The sequence below is a fragment of the Balearica regulorum genome, chromosome 5 (assembly GCF_011004875.1).
Source record: "Balearica regulorum gibbericeps isolate bBalReg1 chromosome 5, bBalReg1.pri, whole genome shotgun sequence".
Taxonomy (NCBI): Eukaryota; Metazoa; Chordata; class Aves; order Gruiformes; family Gruidae; genus Balearica; species Balearica regulorum.
The window spans coordinates 69,652,886-69,675,726 of NC_046188.1; the positions used below are offsets into that span (position 1 = coordinate 69,652,886).

At 55.6% G+C, this 22,841-nt stretch overlaps 1 protein-coding gene across 3 annotated transcripts in view; it reads left to right on the plus strand.

Annotated features, from left to right (window-relative positions):
- Window positions 1-3,171: 3,171 nt before the first annotated feature.
- The window catches only part of MYRF (myelin regulatory factor), a 63,039-nt gene continuing 43,369 nt past the window's right edge, over window positions 3,172-22,841 (plus strand). For 2 of the 3 annotated variants that reach the window (XM_075755510.1, XM_075755514.1), the window contains exon 1: window positions 3,172-3,346. In XM_075755510.1, the coding sequence (XP_075611625.1) occupies window positions 3,301-3,346 (46 nt within the window). In that variant the 5' untranslated portion in view covers window positions 3,172-3,300. Of the gene's footprint in view, window positions 3,347-17,716; window positions 17,809-22,841 lie in introns of those variants that run through there. The other variant, XM_075755511.1, reaches the window with a different exon arrangement.

Below are 22,841 nucleotides of genomic sequence, written 5' to 3' on the forward strand. Positions count from 1 at the left end.
CACACGAACCTCTGCCTTCCCAGTGCGAAGCGGCAGTAAGATCTCTGAGTCGCTGGCGGATCTGACTCTTGTGATAACGGAGTGCTCGTGGTACCGCACAGGTGAAACCGGGATACCGTGGCTGTGTGCTGGGAACAAGCGCCTGGCTTAGCTTAATGCTGTTGTCCAAAGGCGCCAAGTTATTCGGTTGGATGGTCGCGCTCAAAGAGTTGTGGTCAACAGCTCCGTGTCCAAGCGGAGACCAGTGGGGAGTTGTGTTCTTCAGGGGTCGGTGTTGGGCCTGGCGCTGTTTAACATTTTGTCGACAACGTGGACAGTGAGATCGAGTGCACCCTCAGCAAGTTTGCCGATGACACCAAGCTGTGTGTGGTGGGTTGACATGCTGGAGGGAAGGGATGCCATCCAGAGGGACCTGGGCAGGCTGGAGAGGTGGGACCATGTGAACGGCATGAAGTTCAACAAGGCCAAGTGCAAGGTCCTGCACGTGGGTAGAGGCAACCCCAAACACAACTACAGGCTGGGTGAGGAATGGATGGAGAGCAGCCCTGAGGAGAAGGACTTGGGGTGTTGGTTGATGAGAAGCTCAACATGACCCAGCAATGTGAGCTGGCAGCCCAGAAAGCCACCCGCGTCCTGGGCTGCGTGTCCAGCAGCGTGACCAGCAGGTCGAGGGAGGGGATTCTGCCCCTCTGCTCCGCTCTGCTGAGACCCCCCTGCAGTGCTGTGTCCAGCTCTGGGGTCCCCTGCACAAGAAGGACACGGAGCTGTTGGAGTGAGTCCAGAGGAGGCCACGGAGATGATCTGAGGGCTGGAGCACCTCTGCTATGGAGCCAGGCTGAGAGAGGTGGGGTGGTTCAGCCTGGAGAAGAGAAGGCTGCGGGGAGACCTTCGAGCCCCTTCCAGTCCCTGCAGGGGCTCCAGGAAAGCTGGAGAGGGGCTGGTGACAAGGGCAGGGAGTGACAGGACAAGGGGAATGGCCTGAAGCTGCAGGAGGGGAGATGGAGATGGGATGGGAGGCAGCAATCCTTCCCTGTGAGGGTGCTGAGGCCCTGGCACAGGGTGCCCCGAGAAGCTGTGGCTGCCCCTGGCTCCCTGGCAGTGTTCAAGGCCAGGTTGGATGGGGCTTTGGGCAACCTGGGCTAGTGGAGGGTGTCCCTGCCCATGGCAGGGGTGGCACTGGGTGGGCTGGGAGGTCCCTTCCCACCCAAACCATTCTGTGATTCTGCAATTATTTCTGATGTTCTGGTTTTTACTTCATAGCACGGCTAACGGAAAGGTGTGTTGTGGTTATGCTGCTCCCCCACGGTTCGTACCTGGAGTATTTATCGGGTCGGTGTGCTGGGGGTGGCAGTCAGTGTGGATCGCATCGTTAGCGGGGCGCTCCGGGGCTGGAGGGCTGGCTGGTCTGCCCGCGGTCGCTGCAGAGGGTTACAAACCTGACCAGGTGGGTCTCAGGGTCGTTTGCCTTTCAAATCTTTTGATCATCTTTGGACCCAGCTTTAGGGTCTAACGCAATAACAGGCAGAAGCTTCTTCTCCTGCCAGCTTGGCCTGTTTACAGGTTCTCTTGCTGCCTTTGACAGCCACCGGCGAAGCGACCCAGGACAGCTTTGGCCTTCCCTTGTTGGTTTATCGTGCCTGAGCAGCTGAAGCTCCAGCTCTCTCCTGCCGCTCCTGTAATTCCTTAGCCGTCTCCGAGACGCGTAGTCTCAAGAACAAGACTTAAAGTTGAGCAACGTTGCAGTGAACCATCAGGGATGTTCTGCAAGCGAGACCTGGCCGGGAACGAGCAGAGGCTCAAAGGGGGAGGCTTTCCCGTGCGCCGGTAAGCGCTGAGCGAGGTGTTCAGGTCCTATATGTGCCCGTGAGCGTCTTCCTGCTGCGTTCTCGAGCAAAACTTGGGTGTACACGGCCGTCTGCTCACCGGGAGGTCTATTCCTGACACCTTCACGCAGGAGGCTCTTGCTGAGCAGCGATAGCGTGCCGCTGGGAGGATGGGGAATGCGGGTCGGGGCTTGAATCCTTAGCTGGAGCATTTAGTTCTGGGGGCTGATCTAAGACGGCCTAACGTCTAACCTGGCACTGAGCGGATTTAGGTCCGGACCAGCGCTCTGGCTCCCTGGCAAAAATACATTTTTGCTTCCGTCCCACGCAGCTTGTGCCTGAAGATGGGGGAGGTGAGCGTGTGCGCAGGAACGAGGGGCGTGGGGTAACAGAGAATAACAATTGTCTTAATGGAAAGAGAAGAGGGAGAGAGAGAAGAAAAAAGGGCTGTTGAGCTCTTTCTCTCCATCCCTGAAATAATAGACCTATTACTATCCCCAAACCTCGGCCCCCCTCCCCTCCCCAGAGAAGAATTGGTCACTGCACAGCTGTGTGAGCGAGAAAAATATATTTATATATATAAGAGAATCTGCCCTTCTGAATTGGTTTGTGGGGACGGACAAAACCTCATTGTGCGCTTTATCTGCCCAGAAGAGAATGGTCCCACAGTCTGTGGCTGGCAGGGGCTCTGCGTTTGGTGAACTGTGGTCAGATAACTGTAACTTCATTTAGATACTGTACTGTTATTTATTTTATTTTAGGCATTATTATTGATTGTGGGCACATCTGGGGAAGAAAACATAACTGTCCTTTCCCCCCCCCAGCCCCGGTGCTGGAAGGATTTGGGTGGGTTTTTGGGTTTTTTTGGGGGGGAGGGGGGTGATTTATGGCTGAATTTGAGGGCGGGGGTTGGGTCCTGGGTGGGAAATGTAATCTTTTGGAGGGAACACCGGGTCTCGGGAGGGCAGGCGGGGACATGATGCCTGCCGTCTGTCGGGGGGAGCCCCGGGTACCGGGACGGGGCTCTCCCTGCCGGCGGGGGCGCGCGCTGCCCGGCGCGGCCGGCAAAGGGGCGGCGGGAAGAGGAGGAGGAGGAGGAGGAGGAGGAGCGGGGCCGGGGCACGGGAGGGCGGGCAGGCAGGCAGGCAGGGAGGGAGGAGCCCGTCGCGGCAGCCCAAGTTTGGGGGGCAGCGCTGGGGCGGTTCGCGGCGGAGGCCGATGGGCAGCGGGTGGCCGCGCTCGGTGCCGGTACCGGCTCCGGGACCCCGCCGGAGAGGCGGAGCGGGGCGCTGAGGGCGGTAGCAGAGTGTGTGTGTGTGTGTGTGTGTGAGTGTGTGTGTGGGGGGTGTCACCTGCGGAGCGGGGAGCGCGGCGCGGCCCGGTGTGTGGCACGGCCCGGCCCGGCCCGGCCCGGCCCGGCGGGATGCCCCCCTGCAGGCAGGGCCACTAGCCCGGCCGCCTGGTGCATGGCACAGCTATGGAGGTGGTGGACGAGACGGAAGCTCTGCAGCGGTTCTTCGAAGGTAAGGGGCTCCCTCCCCGCCGGGTCCCACCGCGGCCCGGCCGAAGGCAGGGCACGGCAACCGCTTCGGGGGCGACATCCCCGGTGCGCCGCGGGGCCCGAGCCCCGGAGGTCGCGGCACGCCGGGGGGCTGGGGAGCGCGTCGCGTCCTACGGTGGGGTGTCCGCCACCGCCCCGGCGAGGACCTCGGCACGGCACTCGTTGGTCTTCGGAGCGGGCCGTAGGGATCGCAGACGTCGCCGCGGGGCCAAAGTGCTGGCCGCCCTCTCTGCTCGCCGAAGGGCCGGTGGCCTCCGGACCTGGACGCAGTGTGCGGGAAGCAGGCTCGCTGCTGGGGAAATCGCTCCTCTCCCATCGAGGAGACAGCCGATCCCACAGCAGGGGTGTCCAGCAGCGGGCCCCACGCCGTCTCCCGATCGGTGTCCGTAGGCCGGTGCCCGCCCAGCCAGAGCCCAGACCCCTTTGGGCACCGCGTGTCTGCGGATCAGAGTCTCCGTCCCATCGGTGCAAACCAAAGGTGGTTTTTACTGAAACCAACGGTGGAAAGGTGGTTGCAAAGAGAATTTGGCCTCGTGGCAGCTCAGGGGTTGGTAGGGCCGAACTGTGCGGCTGGGGAGGCGTTGGGACCCCGATACCCTTTGTTTTTCCTCCTTTGGCTCGGTGTTTCTTCTCCCCGGTCTGGCTTTGTTGGCACGCTTCGCTCTTCCTTGTTGACTGCGTTGTCGCTTTTTCTTTCTCCCTCGTTGTCTTTGTTTCTCTCTTTGTGGCGCTGCGCCCCGCGCCGCGTGCCCCTTGTTCTCTGGTGGGCCATTAGCCAAGCGGAGGTTTCGGTCGCGTGGGCTGCGCACCTTGGCGTGAGCCCCTGGCACAGAAATACGCTGGTCGCGGGGGATCAACGTGCCCATCCTAGCGAGGCTGCGTTGCGTCAACGTGTCCCGTTGCCGGTGGCAGAGCCGGGGTCTGTTGAGGTGGACCCTCGTCCACGGAGAAAGTAACCGGTTGCGCAGACAAGTCAGCTCTGGAGTTTGGATCCCCTCCGGAGTCCTCGTGCTGTGCTTCAGCAGTGGTGGGATCGGGCAGCGTGCTGCCTGCTCCGCTGGACTGCTTGCTCAGCGTCGCCTGGGGTGCTTGGGGTGGGAGGACTGTGTCCCTTCTGTTTCTTTGGCTGGTGGAAGGACTTAACCTGGAGAGGAAAATGAAGATGCGCCACGAGCAGATGATGCTCTTGGGAGCGAACAGAGGCTCAAGCTGCTTACTTCTCACTTTCCTCTCTTCTGGTATCCGTGTGTGATGCCTCGGTAATGCATCTCTTCTTCTTCAAAGGAAAAAGCAGCCCCTGTTTGTTCTAGCCGTGACTCTGGATTCCCAGGAGCGACAGGATTAGTGAGGATGGGAAGCCTCGCCACGCCGGCTCTTATCGCGTGCTCCCAGACCCTGTTCTCCTCAGCCTTCAGGGGAGCTTGTTGTGTTTTTAGGGTTTCACTTGGTCCAATCTCCTAAATCCTGCCCACCCACCTCCTGTCCTCTGGGCACCGAGCACCTCCCCGGCATCCCGCACGGCCCGTGCTCAGCACCCCGACGTTATTTACAGGCATTAGACTTCAAGTGTTTGTCTCTCCGTTTGTAGAAACAGGATTTTTCTCTCTCCCTCAGAGCATCTTTTCAGAGGGTGCAGGGTTTCTTTGTCCGTCTGGCTTGTTCTTTCTGGGTGCTGTGGGTGATCCTGCTCGAGCAGGGGCTTGGACAACATGACCTCAAGAGGTCCCTGCCAACCCCAACCGTTCTGGAATTCTTTCCCTTTTTTTTCTACTTCTTTCCCTTTTTTTTTTTTTTCCTTCTTTCCCTCTCTTTCTATCTTTCTCCTTTCAAACTAAAACCATCTTGTCCCTGTAAAAACCCAGAGTGAGGGAAACTGGGGCTGAAGGATATTTCTTAGCCTCTGCTATTTGCTTACTTGGAGAACTTCCTTTTTAGAACTTCTCCGAGCTTAATTTTTTTTTTTTTTTTCTTTTTTGTGGAGCCCGACGTGTGGCTGTTTATTTCGTTTGGGCCGCTAGATCCCTTCGGCGGTGTTATTCAAGAGCATCTGTTACAACACGGTGTTTGAGGGGAAGAGGAGAAAGTTTTACCACGAAGGATTGCTGCTCGGGTCAGTTCACGCAGAGAGGGAAGAAACAAGTTTCTTTCCTTTTGCGCACGCTTTTCTCATGGTGCTCTGAAGGAGTTTGCGGCCAAACCGATCCTCTGTTGTTTGGAAGCGAAGGTCAGTGCCTTAAATTGTTAGCTTTGCAGCACGGAGTCAGATTTGCCCTGGAATCTCGCTGTCCTGAAGGATTAATGGTTTCTGGGCATGTAATGTAGTGGTGAACAATTTACAGGAATAAATTCATTAGTAGAACGGATTCCTCGCTACCTCATCCCTTCTTTAAGAGGCGTCTGCTGCTTCCCTTCCAGGGGGGAGCACGTGCTCAAACCATGTTTTTCTCTTACCGTGAAATATTTTTTCTTCTCGCAGATCATCTGCTCGCCAAGCGGAGATTTTACGCTAAGGGGATTTCTTCCTCTGCGTTGAAAACCCTGATATAATTTGGGAATTCCTTTTCCTTTGCTCGATTGTGATTTTGCACAGGATCCGAGCCTGCTGTAAGCAACCCCGCCATATTTAAGAGTAATCCTCGCGTAGCGCTTGGTATTTCAAAGTGTCAGACGAGGATTAACCGGGCTCTTCTTGCAGACTTTTGGGGAGCGGGGGCTGTGCTGGCTGAGGTGTGGAAGAGAGTTGGTGTCTGTGCTGATTCCAAATCCTGACGTTTGGCCGGCGACGGTGCGGCAGGTTGCAGAGCGGGGCTCGTTTCGGGGAGCGATTTGGGGGCCGATTGCCCCCCGCTCCGGTTTTCTCAGCTGCAAGAGAGTTTTTATTTTCCTAAGGAGGGCTCTTGGTGTTTGCTTGGGCAGGATATCCGTATTTCCCTGGAATGCAGCTGCTTGCTCTTTGAGGGTGAGATCTGAGACATGGCGAGGACGGAGAAGCAGAAGAACGATGTGAAAAGTCTAGGGCTTCGCTCTGATGTTTGGGAAGGGATGAGGGAAAAGCAAACGCGGCGTCTCGGAGGAGATGGATCGGGCATCGCTTCACGGCCTCCTGGGATGAAGATGCCGTGAGCGCGAGCCCGGCCGGCAGCGCGGCCTCTGAGTGTCCTCGAAGCGGGTCTGTCCCGTGTTAGGAAAATCATCGCTGCCCCGGTTTGTCTTAGCACGGCAGGAAAACGTGTTTGGTGGTGCTCAGGACCATCCTGCCGAGCAGAGCTTGGGCAGGCAGAGGGCGTGGGATGCTGGGGGTTCTGGCAGCGGAGGTAAAGGAGCTGGGTTTGGTCTTTCCATAGTGTTTACCCGGAGCGTTTGTATTTTGTATCAAAGGAAAAGTAGGGAGTTGAAAGTGTCTGACCCTTGGCTGGCATCTTGCTAGAAACCTTACCTTCCTCCCTGCCTACCACTCGCGTAAGGGAAACAGTTACGACAGAGCTCAGCTATTCGGGATCCCTCTCTCTCTCGGCTAATTTATGAGATAAGAGGTTGTTAAAGAATGTATATCGGGAAAGATGTGCAGAGCAGGGCTCGGGGGGCAGGGGAGTGGGCGGTTTGGCAGATGGCTGAATGGGGATAAGGCAAGAACCGGAGAAAGAACAGCCAGCGCTAAAAGTGTGGAGGGTTTTGGGTTGAGCTGTAGTTGGGACAGACAGCAGTTGGTTAAACAGAAAGGGCCAGATTTTAGCGAGGGCACGCCGGTCCTGTGAAACGAAACAGCTCTTTACAATTCTTCACCGAGCGCAAAGCGGCTGGAGCACTCGGAAACGCGTGTCTGTGCGTGCACCCTCATGGTGGGGTGAAGCATCCCTGAGCTGGAGGGGCTCTGCGGTGCTGGTGACACCCCCCCCCCGTGACTTACGGCTCGCTGGGGGTTCCCTGAACCACGGGAGCAGTTTCAGTTTCTGCCAGGCAGGAGGATTGCAAAAAAGAATCACGGAGGAGCAAGGGACTGCTTTGGACTCATCCTGGCCGCTGCGGGGTGCAGAGGGGAGAGCGGTGGGTTCTTGCAGCTGAAGGCAGCGGTAGACCACAGAGGCTGTGGTGTTCGCTGCGGTGCTGGCCGGCAGGCAGAACCCCCCCCCCCAAACCAGGACAGCTGTATGGTTTTTAGGTACCTGGGCTTGACATAGCAACGCGACTACAGCAGATCTCAGCATCTAGTTTCTTTTGAATTACATGAGAGGACGGCTTTTTTTGGGAGCTGGGCTTCGTGCTCACTGTTCACCTGCCCAGTGGCTGCCTCCCCCCTGCACCCCCCAAACGCATCTTCGATCTCTGATGCCTTTCCTGCACTGCTTGCGTGGAGCCCTTTGATGTGGCAAAGGGAAAGGACCGGGAAGGGGGGGATGCCGTGGAGAACGAAAAGCGCGACGTGATCTTTGGTGCACGTCGCTGCGGGTGCTCTGTGCCTCAACCCGGCTCTGGGGAGGAGCGGGGCTGGCGAAGCGGTGGCTTTGCAGGGTGACGGTCTCTCCGGGGCCTGGCTGGCGCGGTGGGGAAGGTAAGAGGCTTTGTGCGGAGCGCTTTGCTGGACGGAGTTAGCCCGTGACAGAATGGTCCTGGGGAACCTGGTACAGCACAAACACATGACCATCCCTCCTGGTAATCCCCTCGCAGACCCAAATCCCAGCGTTGTAGCAGCAACCTCCCAGCCTCCTCCCTGGCCCTCCCATTCTTCCCTGGGGGAATAGAAAAACCAGCAGCAGCAGCCCTGGGACCTAGACAAGCTGAGCTAGGCAGCATGACGACAGAGGGGGAGAGCAGGGACGCGGCGGGAGCTTGACATCTGCTCTCACCATGCTCAGGATGCGCTGGATCCGAGCAGGTAACAGCAAGGATCCCCCAACCCTTCCACGGCTCAGCTTGCTTTCCCTTCTGCCTCTCCGTCTCTCTTTCCAGCGTGATTATTTTCTGGTCCTCCTCTCTCTGCCCTCTTATTTCAAGCTTCCCCTGCCCACCCGACTCGGCGTTTGCCTCTGGTCAGCACGTGCCCTCAACAAGAGAGGCAACGTGAGGATGCTGGTGAGCCTGGCTCCATCCTGGGGCCTAAGAAGAGGAGGGAAGAGAGAAAAACGTTCCCTTGGGCTCATCTGCAGCGCTTGGCTGAGGCACGGGGGGAAGCTGCCACCTCCATCCCAGCAGGACCAGCAGCAGGAGGTTCCCAGAGTCTCCAGCCAAAGCCCTCGTCCTCGTCCGCTCCTTAGGGCACGGCTAGTCCGGAGCAGTCTGCCGCTTCCAACGTGGTCTTGCAACCCTTCTGGTACTTCTCTGGGGTCTGCCCTCTCTCCCCGGTTTCCCCAAAACTTCTTTTTCCCTGGATGGGAAAAGGACAGGAGACATCTAGATGGAGTAAGGCCAGAGAGCTGTTGGTAGGAGGGTGGATCCCTCAAGATGTCTGATAAGAAGTGGGTTGTGATTCAGAAAGAGCGACGTGAGCACACGCCCGCGGAGGCTCCGTCGGCGATGGGGAGAGGTACTTTGCCCGTGTTCTGGTTAATGTATCTTCCACAGGTTGGTGTCCTGGGAGCGATGCCTGGACACGGACCAGGAGGGGGTTTGGGAGGAGGGAGCAGGAAGAGGTGACCGTCGGGGCAGATTAGAAGGGAGTCGTGCTGGAGGTGTGACCGGGCTGATGGAAACGGGCTCCTTGGTGACTCAGAAATCCGGCTGACCTGCGCTGCTCCCTCTGCCTGGACTGGGGTTGCGCAAGGGCTGATGCATGCAAGGATGTGGGGAAGAGAAGCCGGTCAAGAAGGAGCCTTGTTGGGGTGCTGGATGGGCAGGGTTTCCCTCCGCTCCCTCACCCTTTTCTGCTAGGGCAAAGCGTTCGCTCGGGCTGGCCGTCTGGGGCCAGAGTCATCCCAGCTGCAGTGCACGTGGAATAAACCGTCCCCTGGGCACGGGTGGGCTGGCGAGAGCTGGGCAGTGCCTGGGGAGGTGCAAACCCCACCTGGGTGGTGCGTGGGGAAGTTGCTGTCTCCATTGGGCCTTCTGCCGCCTGTCATAGTTCAGTGGTCTTCTCTTTGCTTTCTGCTTTCACCCCATGGGCGCTGAGGGAGAAATAAAACCAGAGGAGACCTTTCAAAGAAGGGAGAGGGACGGGGCCGTGCTGTACTTGCCTTCTTCTGGTTAGGGTCCTCGTGGATTCCTCCCGCTGGGGCGAGACCCGAGTGATCTGGAGCTGGGGGGCCGCGCCAGGAGGGTGCCAGGCTGCGTGCCTGGGTGTCTGTCCTTCCTCTGCGCTGCCCAGACAGGGTCCTAGCCCATGGCTTGGCATCCCTCCAGTGTATCTCTGCCCAGGGATTTCCCTGCCTGCGGATAGCGTTGCTCCGGTGGAGCTTGCTGGGTAACCCCCTTGCCTCTTTCCAGTAGCGTTGCTGATCGGACTTGGACTTTGCACTCGCTGATAAGAACCCCAGTGAGCTAAATGTGTCTGAGGAATGATTAACTAGCGTGTGCGTTGCCAGAGGACAGGGGAGCAGCTGTGACTGGAGACACAAACAGGCTTGTGGCTTTCGGGCCTGAGCTGGTGCTTGCCAGATGCCCCTCCCGTGCAAGCAGCTCATGGGGCAGCGTTCTTTGGGAGAGAGAACCCGGGCCGTGGCCTCCTTGGTGCTCTCCGGGAGAGCACCAAGAGCCTAGGGATGGACAGAGAGGGATGAGACTGTGTCAGATCGGCAGGGGAGGTGCAGAGTCCAAGGGAGGATACGGTTGCTGTGTTGGGAAAAGTAGAAGTACTCTTAGAAGTAGAGGGTGGATTGTGCTGGACACCACACTTGGCTGTCCGGTGGCTCCCACTTACGGTTTCATGGATATACCTTCTTATTTGTTCCGACTGGCACACTTTGGCATACCCTTGCTTATCCTCCAGACCTTCCTCTCCCGTTGGCACCGTTTGCCCCGCAGAGCAGGGACAGGGGACATCTTCTATCTGATGTGGTGGAGGTGGCCGGCGTGGTCAGCCCAGGACCCTATGCTCCCCGATGTCTTCCAGCACACCCTGGAGCACGTTCAAGGCACGTTTGAATGAAAGGCTTCCTTCCCGAGGGAAAATGTAACGTGATACTCAGGGTCCACCACTTATCTCACTGAACTTTGTCTGTTTTGATGCAGTTACTCAAAATGGTGAAAGGGAGATCTGGGAGCAGGGCTGGGGAGAGATGCCGGGTTTGTTGTGGAATCTGCTTGCGGATTTTGCTGGTTTTGGGGTGGTGGGGAGGAGGGCTGGTTGGAAAAGCCAAGGCTGGAGTTTTAAATGGCCTCGGTGTGCTCGGATCTGGGATTTGAGGGCTGAGGGTAGGGTGAACCAGGGGAGCAGTCCTGGGGCTAGGGCTGGTGTGCAGGGCTGGAGGCAGCGGTGGGATCATTCCCTCTGGTTTCTCAGCCTCTCTGGCTTATCCTACATTTTCTTCCCCCCCCCCCACTCTTCCCCGTCCCTCATCCCTTTTGCTCTACCCGGTCTTCTTTCCTTCAGCTGCTCTTGTCATTTGTTTGCAGCGTATTGAAGGAGATGATATACTGAATTACAGCCGAAGTGATAGCAAACTGCATCAGTAGGAAGAGGGGAAAAAAAAAAAAAAAAGCGGGGCTGTGATTGCAGACCAGTGTGTAGCGTGAACAGAGACTGAACGGGCTAGCTGAAGCAGTGTGGGGTGGGACCAGAAGCGAAGAAGGAGCTGGTAGGCACGTGCAACGCCAACAGCCATGGTCTAGCTTCGGTGAGATCTCTGCTTTTTTAAAAAAACAGTAATTAAAGACATTTTTGCTGGGACTGATTTTTTTTTTTTAATTATTATTATTATTTTGTGTAGAGTCTTTTGTCATCACCCCAATGTCACAGCAGCGTGTTATCCTGGGAAACTGGGAATGACAAATTGATCTGGAGAAGAAGATAGTAACTGGTGGGGAGGACACAATGCAGAGGGCGTGGGGGTGGGCGTGGGACAAGACTTGTGGAAGACACAGGTAGGGTTTCCAAGAGTTGGAAGCCTAATTCCTGCAAGCGGTCTGCTTTGATGGCAAGGACCACAGAGCGTGCTGAGCCGCTCTTGCTTGCAGCCTTGAGAAGCGGGCGCGATATAAAGAGTATGTTCAACTTAATTTGGAATATGAAGATTCGCTTAGTTTGTGTCTGACAATACTTATTCATCAACAACTATCATTTATTTTTAATCTCGTGCACTGATTACACCTGACTGCCAGAAATCTAGGTAAACAGGAAACGGAACAACTTATCAGCCTGCTTGATCTTGGCTTATCTCGTCTGTTGTGACAAGCAATGGTTATGGACATTGATTCAATAAAGCACTATAAAGTGCGCTTTGACTTTATTGGAAATGAAACACCTGCTTAAGTAAAGCAAAAGCTTAAAAACTGTGCATTATAAGGGCCATCAAGCCATTTCATAGTTGGCTGCTCACTGATAATATAGTCAATGTTCCGCTCAGTGTAAGAACAGAAACGATCTTTTCCCTGATGAGGTCCCATCCAAATCAAACTCTGAAGTCAATGAGAAGTTCTGGGTAGGGGAGTAGGAGGACTTCTGTCCATCTCCCCTCCTTCCCTCCCATCTCTTTTGATTCAGTCTTTGGAAAGGGGTATTGGAATGGAGAGGTGGATGGTGATGAGTTTTCACATGCAGCATAGCGGAACGTGTAGTGAAGAGAGACGGGTGATAAATGATGGTTCAAAACTCATCTGGGTGTTGAGGGGCTAAAGGGACACAAGATACAACGATGTGGGGACCTGCAGAGTTGGGGACAGGCTTCACAGCCCAGAATGAGAAGTTTGAGTGCTGGAGGTTGTGCAGGTGTGCAGGGGCCTGGGAAGAGGAACTGGTCAAAAGTCAACCCAATCCAACAGGATGGTCTTGTGGAACATCAGGGTTAGGGACCTTTCCTACTCCTCTGCTTTTAGGTACAGGTACTGCGTCTCTGTCACACCCAGGAGGCATCTGTGCATGCAATAGATCATGGATGACCACTGGTAGAGATTTTTACCGTGAATTTTCAGCACAGTTTTTTCTTAATTTAGTCAAGGCACAAACTTGTAGGTGATCATGACATTGGACCAAGTTTGGCTTTGAAAGAGATGAGAAAGGTGCCAGTCACAGCTGTGATGTGTGGTAAGGTTGATACCGGCCACCACAAATACCTACCAGCACTGGCCGTGTCAGGAGGACATCATGTGTAGGCTGGAATGCTTTCAGGTGGCTCTCTAGGGGAGAAGTAGTGGAATTTACTGGGCTTTTTTTGTTTAAACCCTCTTCTCTGCTGTTTTGGAAACCAAACCACACTGAGAGCGAGCTTTGAGAACTGGATAGTAGGAATGAGATGGAGAAGGTTGGTCTGATGTGTCCTTGGTTTGTGTTTTTAGATGCGGGTTGATCAGCCAGTGAACAATCAATGTTGGCGAGTGAAAAGGAGACGTGAGTTCCCTGGGGATAGTCACTGCCTGAAGAAGACTTGCGGAGGTCTCTGTTTTTGCAGAACTAAACCCCAAGTTTGTAGAAGTTGTTTCTTCTTTAATCAGCCCATTGTTTAAAGGGGTTGGGGTGGTGTTTGTTGGTTTAAGGCTTTTTGTCAGTGCAGGAGAGCCACGTTCAATCTTCTTTTGCCATTTCACAAACTTTGTGGCGCTCAATAAATGCAGAGGCTTTGTGTCGATGAGCAGTTGGGAAGTCTCATATCGTTAAGGTGTTTGTCCTCCTTGCTGGTTGAGTTGCAACCTCTTTGGACTGGCAGTGGGAGACAGGCCTGGCCCTGAAGTCTTTATGGTTCAGGTGAAGTGTGGAAGAGAGGAGAGATGAGCCCTCCTCACTTACAGAGGCAGCTAAGGACCACCTGGGATAAAGCCACCTCTCCGTTCTTCTTATCCCTGGCTGCTCCTCTTTTCTTGCATGCTAATTTCAAAAGGCCCAGGCAGTGGCAGTAAGGCTTTCAGTAAAATTACCTTCTGATTTTCCTTGCTTTGACAGTGTCATTTCTTAAAATAAAGGTGCTTAACTGAGTTTCGGGTTAGAAGGAACTCTCCGATCTTCCAGCCTGACCCATATAACAGCTTTGAGCAATGTAACCTCCCGCTGAAATTGTGGAGGAATAATAGGTTTGGTGGGGTTTTACTGCCACAGAGAATTTATCTATGAGGTTGAGGTTAAGATCCTAGCTTTGCCAGGAGAACTGTGGGGCTTCTCATCACGTGTGGTTGTGGGTTTGTGTTTCACCTGTAAAAAACCAAAACAAACCCAACCAACCAACCAAAAACTCCATAGCGCTCCGGTTTGAGGCTTTTACAGGAAGGAATATGTCCTGATGAACTGTGAGATACTGGTCAGTCTTTGCCCTTGGCTCAGCCCTGAGAGTCTGTGTGGGCTGAGGACTTCTCTGAGGGACTGGAGAAGTCAGAGAGACTTAGTGCAGATTGTCAGAAATTGTCAGGAATTCATTTGCTTCCGCAGTACGCTTTTTTAAAAAAAGCCGAAGGAACAAATAAAACAACAACAGAAGTTTCCAACAAGAGGAGAGCGTACAGGTCCGTTAGCACATGGGTCTGACTTGCTGGCTGGTCCCAGGGCGGGTCTCTACGAAGGACAGTTGTGTGTCTGTCCTGGCAGAGGCTAGGTCTGCCAGCTTCTTCCAGCAGATCTTCAGGTCTGCGTGCTCTTTTCTCGAGGGATGAGCAGGGGTCTCCTCCAGACAAAACACTGGGCACGTCTGCAGATATTTTTCTGTTCTGGGCTACGCCACCGTTTTACAGCACAGATCCAGGCAGCTCCCTGCTGCTTTGCCTGTGTCAGCCCTTTCTCTAACAGACTTGTACAATTTTGGGGCACGATCCATCTCTTCCTTTCCTGTATCCGCGTAGCCCCTTGCACAAGCGACTACACAAAAACAAGAGACCGGTAATCTCGGGAATTTCTTTCGCCCCGTGCGGGCAGAGATGTCGCAGGGATCAGCGCCGCGGTTGTTCGGTACGTGTGGACTGTCCTTCTGGGAAAGAGTCTGCTTGGCAATCCCTTCCGGTGTGTGCCGGCGCGGTGCGTGCCGGCGCGGCGTGCGGGAAGAGGCGATGGGCGCGGCGTGGCGGCGGTACCTTGGACAGCAGTGCTGTCCCGGCGGGACCTTCCCCGCGCCCTTCTCCGGCCAGGAGGTCTGCTCCAAGCCCTAAGGACACGGCAGGGTCAGCCCCTGCACGACCGTTGCAGCCCGTTACCCGTTTGCTAGACACAGTTGGGTGGAAGAGCTCCAGCAAGTTCACCGGAGGACCTGGAGAGAATTGAGTCCCATTTAATTCAGCTCTAAACCTAAGGCATAAGCGCCAACGTGCTTCACTAGGGACGCGGCGTTGCTCTTCCCTTGCCTCGCGTCTGCGTGAGCAGACTTCTCGGAAGGACCCAGGAATCTGCAGAAGGGGAAAGTGACTTTTGCATCGTGACAGACCCCAATCCGCACGACAAACCTCCAAAAGAAGCGGAGCAGGGGTCTGGCGGGGGACGAATCCTGGCTGCGGGGTACGCTCGTGCTGTTCCAAAAGAAAGCGGGGAAACAAAGCTTGCGAAACTTCAGCAGAGTGGGCTGTGCTGTCTTGGGGGAGTTTTGGGTGGCTGAAACTCTTCTTGGCTCAGCTTTCTCCCGTAAAATTGGTCACAGTCACCACCACAGCCATTGCAGCCTTTTAGATCACCTTCTGTTCGTAGCTCCCGGTGTTGGTCATAGGTAGTGTGGAGTTGTCCTACAGCCTTTGGAGGGAGGTTAGCTCCAGAATAAATGTTAGCTCTTCTGAGGTTAAGGAACGGTTTGTCACTTGTTTGTCAGCTTCCAAGGAAGCTGCTTTCACAACTGGGGCTGGCTGAAAGACTTGGGGCAAGCGATGAACCCAGCGTGCTGTGCTAGGAGGAGGTGTCTGGTGGGAGCGGGACAACATCAGCGCTCTCCCTGCTCCCCTTCCATGGACAAACTCATGATTTATGGAGCTGAAGTACGGTGCTGTGAATTAATTTTGCTAATAGAACTCTCTTGGGAGGATCGATGGACTACAGTGAGGATAAGGAAATAGGAAAATACTGTCAAAAGTGTTCCTAAACTGCCAAAAATCTTAAACCAGCTTCTAATCACCGAGTTACCTCTGAAACCTTTGTCCGTAACTCAGTGTTGTGGAGAACCTGAAGGACAGTCGAACAGTGAGTGGGCCGTGGTTGTGGGTTTCTGTGCTGAGAAGGTTTGGTTTGTCTCCCTGAGCTTCTCATATCCATTGAGACACTGTCCGCTGCCTCTGCGTTGTGTTCAGTCTAGAGCACCGTGGGCTCCTCAACTAGGAGGGACCTCCAAGATACCCGAGAGGTAGAATTGCTCCTAGAGCATCTCTTTGAGGATCTTCTTTTGGAAACTATATTAAAAAAATAAAAAAAGGTGACCGGTAATGTTAATATTCATATTTATTGCAGGCCACGGGCCTGCTGTGGCTGTGCTTTGCAAGCACGGAGGAGCAGATGGTCCCTGACCCGCATGTTTTACCTCTCTGGGAAAGCTGTTGCTCCCTGCTAGGAGCAGCGGCTTATTTCGTGGCTGATGTGTCAACTCTTGCACTCCAACTGCCGTATCCTCCTCACCAGACTGCAAGTCCCTCCCAGCAGGCTGCTTTTCCAATGTGAGTTCATATATGTCGGGATTCAACCGCAGCTCACCCTCCTGGGAATAAAGAGACCAGGCAGGGTCTTTTCTAAAGCTTCTTGCGCATCCCCAGCGGCGTTATTTCCACCTTTTCCAAAGCCTCTCCAGTATTTCCACGCCCTCTTCCAGAGAAACAGAGCTGGGCTGCCGATTCCAGCAGCGGTATGCAGAAAGGAAAATGCAGGACCGTTTCTCTGTTTTCTGCTCGATGGTCCCTTCGCGCACGGAGAACTCTGCAGTCACCGTCAGAGCTGCCGACGCTGTGTCGAGGGCTTGCACGGCCGAGGTTAGTTCTGAAAACCGGAGCCTTTCATTTAATATTTTTTTTCCCCCAGCAGATCCCCAGCCTGTACACGCTACTTTTGGGTGATTATCTCACCTTTTGCTTTGTTTCTATGCAGCAGAGAGATTGCTGGCACTCACCGGGTGATTCAAACCCCTCTGTGAGAATGAGGGGTTGGTTTTTTTCCCCTCCTTTCTTTGCTCTCCCACCAATATGTGTGCCACCTCCCAGCTTTGCCAGTGGAGAACAGCAATAAAAACCATACCGACTGGCTTTGGCCCAGGTGCCAGCCCCTGGGAGTCTCTGCTAGTAACCCCTCTGCTCTTAGCAGTTGTATTTTAGCTCCGTGTTTGATCTCTCCGGTGTTCTCCCTGTCCGTTCCACGTGGGAGAAGTTTCTAATCGGGATGTCGATGGGCTGATATTGGAACTGACAACGCGGAGCCCGGCAGACCTCGGGGTGTGCTGCTGCAGAGGCACCTCGCTAACAAATGTACTCGGCAGCCTAAAGATGCTGGGGGTACCACAAGCGTTGAGGGAGATGATGAAAAGTGGATTTTTGTAGAAAAGCCAGGCTTTCTGCTACATTTCTGATAAAGTCAGCCCAAGTGCTGTGGTTCAACCCAGCCGGGGTTGTGGCCCTTGTTTTTGGGGAAAGCAAAAGGTGATGCGTCTGAGGGAAAATAATTCCAAACGTAGATATTGAAAGGGAGAGAGAGAGAGACAGCCCCCCTGCTGTGACCGATGCTGGGGTGGCAGTGGGAAGCACAAGCACGGGGACTGACGTGCACGGGCTGGGGACAGTCGCAGGAGAGAGATCGCGTCGCGACGGGAGGAGTTGACCCGTGAGCAGTTGTGGTTAGAAGATAGCGAACGTCCCAGCCGTGAAATCCTCGTGCTGTTTAGCACAAGGGGCGCTGGCGGTGAGTGGAGATAAGGAGGGGAGCACTCGGGTCGGCTCGCAGGAGGGCAGCTGGGCTCGGAGGAGTGTGGGGCTGCAGCGTCGTCTCCCGAATGGAAGCAATAAGTCCAGACGCGCGGGGCAGAGCCCCGAGGAGCGAGCTGGGTATGAATGACCTTATGCTGGCCTGGACAGAAGGCTCTAAGAGGTCTTTTAATCTATTGATCTAATGACTCATACAATTTGTGTAATTTCCTTGCCTTCCCGCTCTCCCCTCATAACTCGGCTCTTTGTCCCAGTTCTGGCTGGCAGCAAAACGGACTTGTTCGCTCGGGACCTCCACTCTGCTTTCCCCAGCAGGTGCCTTAAACCCGCAGCGGCAGCAGCGCGTCATCTCTGCTTTGCTGGAAGGAGCTGGGTGAGCGGTGCCGGGAAGCAGCAGCAGCACCTACTGCCTGCTGTCCTCTGCGCTGGAGGGAAGACGGAGCGGAGGAGGGATGGCTCCCAGAGGTCTGCCTGGGCCAGGTACCAGGACAGGGCTTTCGATTTAGTTTGCCCTTCCTCCTGCGTCCCTTCCGCGCTTGGTCCTTTGAGAGAAGGTCTTACCCGTCGTCATCCATCCTCGTGCTTCTGCGCCCGCAGCTCGAGCAGTGCTGCCGTGAGGTTTATCTCCCTTCGGGCGCATCTCGCCCTTATTTCAGTCCCAAGCGTTTGCCTCCGCTTGTCTGACGCGTGGAGACGACTCGTTCTGCGCCTCACGAGCCCGAGGAGCTGTTCTCCCTGCGGGAACGTGTGCGGTCAGTGCCTTCCCGGGTCCGGGGTGACCTCCTCATCCTCTGCTCCGTCTGCTGCCCTCCCCACGCAGCGTCCTCGAGCAACTTGCCAGGCACCTTCCCTCTTGGTTTGTGCCGCTCCAGACAGCACGCTGCTTTGAAGTGAGACCCAGAACACACAGAGAGCTTGCCGGGTGGATGGGATCCAAGCAGCACGTTTGGTATCTGATTTGTATTGTCTGGTAACTGTTTGCTAAATCCCTGGTGCAGGAACTATGTTCTGGTGCAGGAGACAGCTCAGAAAATGCAAACACCAAATTATGATGTTATTTTTTTTAAAAAAAGAAACCTCAGTTTCAGTCTGAAAGCCTATATGGAAATAGCCAGCATAGCAGTAATCTCTAGGGATTATTTTTTTTTTAAATAATTATTTCAATTGCATCATTACTTGTTATTTATTGTGGGTGGCTAGAGAAGCTTAGCTCAGGAAAAAGCAAAGCGTGAAGGTGACTGAGCTAGTCCACACACACCTTGTTGAAAAATAGCTTTCTTGGAGCGGAGGGCTCTTTGGTCTGGGAGTTAAGAGTATGGAGATACACCATGCAAACTAAGATGAGGAACTAAAGGGTGGGAGTGGATTAGTGGGGTCCCTTCCTCAGGAGATGAATTAATCAGCTGAAGCCTAATTCAGAATTGCATCTGTCCGAAGGATGTCCCCTCTACAGTGAGAAACTCTGGCTTTGGTGGGGGACACCCAAGTAAAATTCTGCGTGATTCGGGGTTATAATGGTTGGTATCGTCTCAGGATGGATGAAATCAGAGAGAAATAGCGTCCACTGTGTCCTTCGGTCCATCCCTCTCTCAGGAGCACCAGAACTCCCAAGCAGGGCACACCAGCTCGTGAATCAACCCCGAAGAGCAGCCAAGCGGCAGAGCAGGAGGCATCTCACCGGACCATTGACACCCAGCCTGCGGCGGCTGCGGGAGCGCCTGCAAACGCACCCTTCGTACCCCGCAGCTGCCGAGCAAGACTTAAACCGCTGAAGCAGGGCGCGTTGAATCTCTTCCTTGTTTCCTCCTTGGGGAAAGAAGTGACTGCCCTGTGCCTGTGTGCCTGACCGGTCCGCTTCTCTCGGTCGCGTTGCTCCGCTCTCGGACCCCGGGAAGTGGCCGCGGGGGTTTGGGAGGTTTGTGCCACGCGTGCAGCAGAGGTAGATGAGGAATTAACTGCAGCGATGGAAGAGGAAACCCGACGACGTAAGAAGCTTTTGGTGCCCTTTGTGATTTTCGCGGGAGTCGATTCTGCGGCAAATCGTCTTGCAATGTCGCGCTGAGAGCAAGCGCTGTACAGTTGCACGTCCCGGCGGTGTGAGAAGAAGGAAAAGCCTGATGACCTGACGCTCCTGCTTGTGAAAGTTCGGTGTCGGTTGCACAAAAGTAGCGATGGCCCTCCCCAAGCCCTGGCACAAGGCCCATCCAGATAAATCGCTCTGCTTTCTTACACTCAGCCTCCTCTGGAGACTGTCCAGACTGGACAGGAGAGACCTTGTTGCCTCCCAGTTAGAAGGGAGGAACGAGATGCCCGATCTGGACGCGGTGTTCCAGGCGATGCTTGGCTGCCTGTAGGTTTGTATTCTGTTGCTGTTTGATTATTAATCTTCCTGCCTAAGGATTGTTTTGCGCTGGGGGGTTTCCAGGAGAGGCAGCGCAGCTCCGAGTCCCGAATCCCCCACGTGTGTGGTGTGCACGTCTTCAGAATTGGGCTGCAAGTGGTCTCCGGGGTGGCTCCTGAGTTTCCTAAGAGCCTTTCCAGGAGCCACAAGCCCGGCAGCATCGGTGGGTGGCCGGGGACTACGTTCCTGGGCTCTCTCCGTGGCTGTGGCAGAGCAGCAGTGACATTACTCAGCCATCTGCCACTAGCCTTGTCACGTCCCTGCGCCTCTCCGAGTCGTTATTGCCTCTCCCGGTCACCGCCGAGCGTGGCAAGGAGCTGGGCGGCTGGGTCATAGTCTCTGCTTAATGCCAGTGTGTAGCTGGTAATAAATGTTTTTATTTTTTTTTCTCGTAGCGGCGATACGCTCTGGTAATAAGTCACACTGAAGAGAGTTTATGCTGCCACGATGGTGGCAGGGAGCTGATGCACATAGGTGTTACCCTATAGAAAAAGGTCACTCCCGTCCCCGAAAACTTGCAATCTAGGTAAAGTTAGTGGGCTGAAGAGAGGAGTACGCACGGGGTTTCCCTGCCAGAGCAGAAGCTTTGGCTTACGTCTCGGTTTTGGTTTTTTTGGGTTTTTTTGTTTTTCCACTGTTTTTAACTGCTGCTCACTAAAGCCTGGTGAAGCGGGGTAGCCACGTGGCCGGCGTGCCGTAATCCGGCTCAGGACACGACTGGAGGAGCTGGGCACGTGGTGCTGCTCTGCCTCGGGTCAGGAGAGCCCACAGCACGACGGAGCCTCAGCAGAAGGGATCCGGAGGCTGTGCTGGAAAGCCTTTTCCCGGTCCCATCTTCTTCCCGGGCTGGGGAACGGAGGTGCGAGGGGTGGCAGAGCCGGCCTCGTGCAGCGGTACCTCCCTGTCAGTCCCGGGTTCGGGAGATGCCAGATGAAGTGGCCTTCTCTGGTCCTGTTGTGTGTCCCCCCCCCGCCAACCCTCCAACACCCTCAGTCCGGAGAGGGAGATAAAGGCGTTGTCTTCTGCCTCTGCGGAACTCCAAACAAACAGGGCAATGTGCCCCCCTGGGCAGGCACCTTGGACCCCGCCAAATGGCGACGCTTGTGTGGGTGCTGCTGTTCCTGCCATCTTAGTGCATGAATGGACAAGCAGGGCATTGACGGCTGCGGGGACACACACAAACGCTCCACTGTGTCCCCTCTCACACCTTCCCCTCCTCCTCCTCGGCCCCGATGCCCGGAGGACAATGGCTCCATCCATGCCAAGGTTCACAGCTGGCAAGGGCGGAGGAGAGGCCAGGACAAGGGTGGAGAGCCGGAAGGAGAAGGGACGCAGGAGGGTCCGGAGGGATAACGGCTCGGCGAGGGAAAGGGCAAGGGGAGATGGGGAAATTCGAGAGGGGCTGGAAGAGGAGAAGGTGTTGAGAGGTGGCTGGCGGGGAGGCCAGAGAGAGCGGTAGGAAGGAGGGAGTAGGAAGAGGAGGGCTCAGGAAGGTTTGGGAGGAAGGATGGGGCTCGGTCGTCTCTTCTGCGTGGAGCTGCCCCTTCTCGCAGGGCTCCTGAGGGACCTGCCCGTGCCCCGCCGTGGCACAGCGGGATGGCTCCTCTGGCTCCTCGCGCCTCTCCTGTCTTGGGATGTCTCTCACCGCACACCTTGTCCTCCCCGAGGCCTGGGAGATGGAGAAGAGGGCGTTATCTCTCGCTGTACTCCTATAGAGGGTATATATACTGGCTCATGTCCCCTTCCTGCTGGCACGGCAGGAGTAGCGGCGCCGCACGGCAGGTACCGGAGTGAGGGTTGCTGGGGGCCTGAGCCAGGACACGTTAAATGGTTAGGGACGCTTTCCAGCTTATCCAAAGGCGCTTTTGTCAGCGTTGTTCTTCTGTGCACGTAAGCTGAGGAGCTGTGGGCCTGTGGGAGAGCAGAAGGGAGCCTTCCAGGGGACGTGGAGCCGGTGCTGCTGACGCTGGACACCGGGCTGCAGCCTGGCAATGGTTTGGTGGTTCCTCGTACCAGTGCTGGTCGCTACTCTGAGTGTTTTGCCACTGGTGCTGGCTCGCTGTGCAGCCAGGTTGTTGCTCCGGGGGTTTTCCTGGCCGCTGGAGACCCTGGGACACTTTTTACTCACTGTTGTAAATCTGGCGTTGTGGCTAAATCCCACCAGTCCCGTTTCTCCGTTCCTTCTGATGCGCTGCTTTCCCTGCATCCTGCCCGAGCTGGCATGGGATGGTTTCTCCGCTCAGCAGCGAGGGGATTGCGGTGGGTTTACACGTGGGAGCAGGGATGGTGTCTGGGAGTTCATGGAGAGCGAAAGAGAGCTGCCAGGGAGGAGGGGGTCGGAGCCCGTCAGGCTGGGTACGGTCTTGGCCTCTCCATGGAGAAGGTGTTGGGGGGAAGGTGTGTGTCCATGTTCAAAGCCCCTCTCAGTTGCTCCATTCGTTAGTTCCTTTCAAAGATGCGACACCCCAGTTGGGCTCCCTGGAACCCACAGGTTCCGGGTAATGCCCAAATTCCCACGAACCCCCATCTCCTCAGCCCTGCTGTTGGCTTTTTCCCCAGGATCTTGCCCCAGAGCTCAGCCCTGGCTGCGTTTCTGGTGTAACTTTGACTCTGGGGTTTTCTGCGCCGGCATGAAGGGAGGACGCGTGAGCTGCCGCGTTGCTTTGAAGGAGCAAGGCTGGCCTTGGTGACGGGCTGGCGAGGGAACGTCCCCAGGCTGGGACGCAGGGTGGTGGCCGTATTGACTGGGACGGTCCTACCTTTTGCGATGGGAAGGGGCACGTGCTGCGTTTGCACGTGTGCAGGAGAAGGGTGTCCTAATGCGACTGAGACTGATTGAGAACAGTGTTCCACGTAGCTCCGTTGGCCTCGGATCAAGCCAAGGTCCCTGAAATCAAGCAGTTGACACCATGTCGAAATTTCCCCCTCCGGCAGCCGGTGCAGACCCCAGCGGGCTGGCCTGGAGGGGGCTGACGGAAGACAATAGAGGGGTTGGCCTGAGAAGGGGCTCGCCCCATGGAGGATCCGTGCTGCGGTTCAGGGAGGGGACCTGGGGGCCTCTTTCGGTGCCTCCGGCAGCCAGGGCTTCGCTCTGGGGTGGTCCCAAGAGCGC